The 2,426-nt window shown below is 45.6% G+C and overlaps 1 protein-coding gene across 1 annotated transcript; it reads left to right on the top strand.

Moving 5' to 3' along the window:
• Nucleotides 1–620: 620 nt before the first annotated feature.
• On the top strand, nt 621–1,434 carry K452DRAFT_363323 (uncharacterized protein; the record flags this gene model as incomplete). The annotated part of the gene is made up of 2 exons (XM_033546570.1): nt 621–692; nt 763–1,434. The coding sequence occupies 2 exons, from the start codon at nt 621–623 to the stop codon at nt 1,432–1,434; spliced, it is 744 nt and encodes a 247-aa protein (XP_033390841.1).
• Between the last annotated feature and the right edge of the window lie 992 nt (nt 1,435–2,426).

Genomic DNA, 2,426 nt, shown 5'->3' on the forward strand with positions numbered 1-2,426 from the left:
TATCAAAACCCATCTCTCAAATTGTGTTTCAGACCAGTCTAGTCGCTTTTGAGAAAGGACTTAAAACTTCTCCAAAGTTTTTTATTCAATCACAAGGAAGCTCCTGCCAGCAACCAGAAACTCGCGAAGCTTCACGGAATGGTATCGAGTCTTGGTATAGACCTTTTATCGTGTCCACTACGGCCAGGTCAATTATCACTGTCGTCGGTATAGGCCTTTTCTGCATTTTGGAAGCCACCTTGCAATACTCAGTTCGAAATAATGGATTGAGTGTTTTCAAAGACAAGGAGTACATCGAATATACATGGAGGTATATTCCCGTGGTTACCTTTCTCCTTTTCGGGCTAGCCATTGTTGCCCTAGATTTCGAAGTAAAAACTTTTGAACCTTTCTACCGACTCCGCAACAGCAAGGCTTCCAACTCTAGTATACTCGACGAAAATTACCTCAGCTTTGTTAGCTTTCATTCTGTTTGCGTTGCCTTCTGGCGGAAACAATATTGTATTGCAGCTGCGTCACTAGCAGTTTTGTTTTCTCCATTCCTTACCATCTTTGCCGCTGCCCTTTTATCTCCTCATGATGCTCACCAAACATCGACCAAACCAAAAAGTCTATTCTAGATGGATCGAACCACAACTGATAATATTGTGGCTCCACGCAACTATACTAAAGAGATTGAAAATGGGCCGCTGGTAAACATTAGGGACATCAACGACGACATGAGCTGCTTTTCATGGACTCATAACAAGACTGTTTCCAAAGCTACTCCTAGCTGTACCAGAGGAAATTAAAAACCCTGTACGATCCATATCGTACCCAAAGAGCCGGCTCATCATCCCCGTTCAAGGTTTGCAAGCAACTGCAAACTGTACCCAGATCCCTCCGGTTAATATAAACTCTAAAATCGTCCCTGCCAAAGACTACACAGCGGCCCACATAAAAGTCAAATTTTCCTTGTCACAAGGTGGACTCTTAACTACGAACTCGATATCAGTCGAAATAACATTGGACAAAGGACCTTTTGCCCGTTATATTATCAGTCATAACCATGGTTCCGAAGCAGGAAACATTGTTATCGCTGGATACTTACACCCCGATGAAGCTATGGATCTAAGTGTTGTTCTTTGCAAACCGTACTTAGACCGAATCAATGCAGCTCTTGCCCTGACTTACCCGGATCGTCGAACAGACCATAACAAATATTCTGAACCGGAACTTAACCACGTTACCAGACAATTTGTGGGATCTTTGAACATGTCGGTCGACATTCATGAGCCATCATACACGGACAACCGCAAATTCGAGGATTATGGAATGATCGATGGATTTTTCGGCTCGATGGTTGATGACGGCATGAACTTCTCGGCAACCGTCCGCGACCTAACTCTTCTCGAAGACTCAGTCCAGAACTTATACACCAGTATTGCCGCCTAAGTACTCAGTAAGCACCGGGAGACAATAAGGAATGAAACCAATATGCCGGTCATTAATGGCACGCTTTACATGTACGACCAGATCCGCCTAAAGCAAAATCCCATCCCAACACGCGTTCTCGAGGCTCTATTGGCAGTAATGGTTTTTTGCGTCGCTGCAACCTTTCTGTTAGCCAACACGAAGAAAGTACTCCCGAAGAACCCGCGCAGCATTGCGGCAGTCGCAAGTCTACTAGCAGGATCGAATCTGTTGAGCGAGGAGATCATCCCACCTGGTTCAGAATGGTGCAGCGACGCAGAGCTACGGCGCCGGGGTCTGTTCGATGGGCTGTCCCTACGAATGGGCTGGTGGGAAGACGTAGACGGGGCCGGCGAAACAAGGTTCGGGATTGATTTTGTTCGGGAGCGAGAAGAGGGCGAGAATGAGACTGGATGATTTCACGACTTCTTGGTAGTTGGAGTTCGTACGGCCAAACTCCCTTTTGTTTTTGTTGCTTTTGGATATTTGAGAAGTTGCGGGTTTTCGTAATTATCCTTACGAACGCTTCAAGTTTTAACGTCCGTCACCGTGAAACGAGATTCACCGGGAAGCGAGATGGTGATACTTGTACAGAGAAGAAGAGACCTTTACACCTATGCCCAGAACTCGGGATATAAGCTAGGCAAGGAATAATCTGTAGGGACTGCTTGTATTGTCCCCTATCACGCTAGACGGTAGATCTCGGATCTCGGTGACAGACGTTATATCTACAGAAGAATGGCTATGTTTTTCATTAAACTATCTTATGCACTGATGTTACCTACGCTGGTTTCTACTGCAGCTACTAACATTTTTTTACCGTCAAGAGGGACTCGTCGTCCAGCGAGGTAGGGAAAGACTATGTAGTGGCGGACGTTGGCATGAATACTTCGAATTCTCAACCTCCGTCTCGTTCATCCCTGTCAGCCAGGATCACTCCGATAACTCTCGTTTTTTCAGCCTCATTATCTAGT

The sequence above is a fragment of the Aplosporella prunicola genome (assembly GCF_010093885.1).
Source record: "Aplosporella prunicola CBS 121167 unplaced genomic scaffold K452scaffold_204, whole genome shotgun sequence".
Lineage (NCBI taxonomy): Eukaryota > Fungi > Ascomycota > Dothideomycetes > Botryosphaeriales > Aplosporellaceae > Aplosporella > Aplosporella prunicola.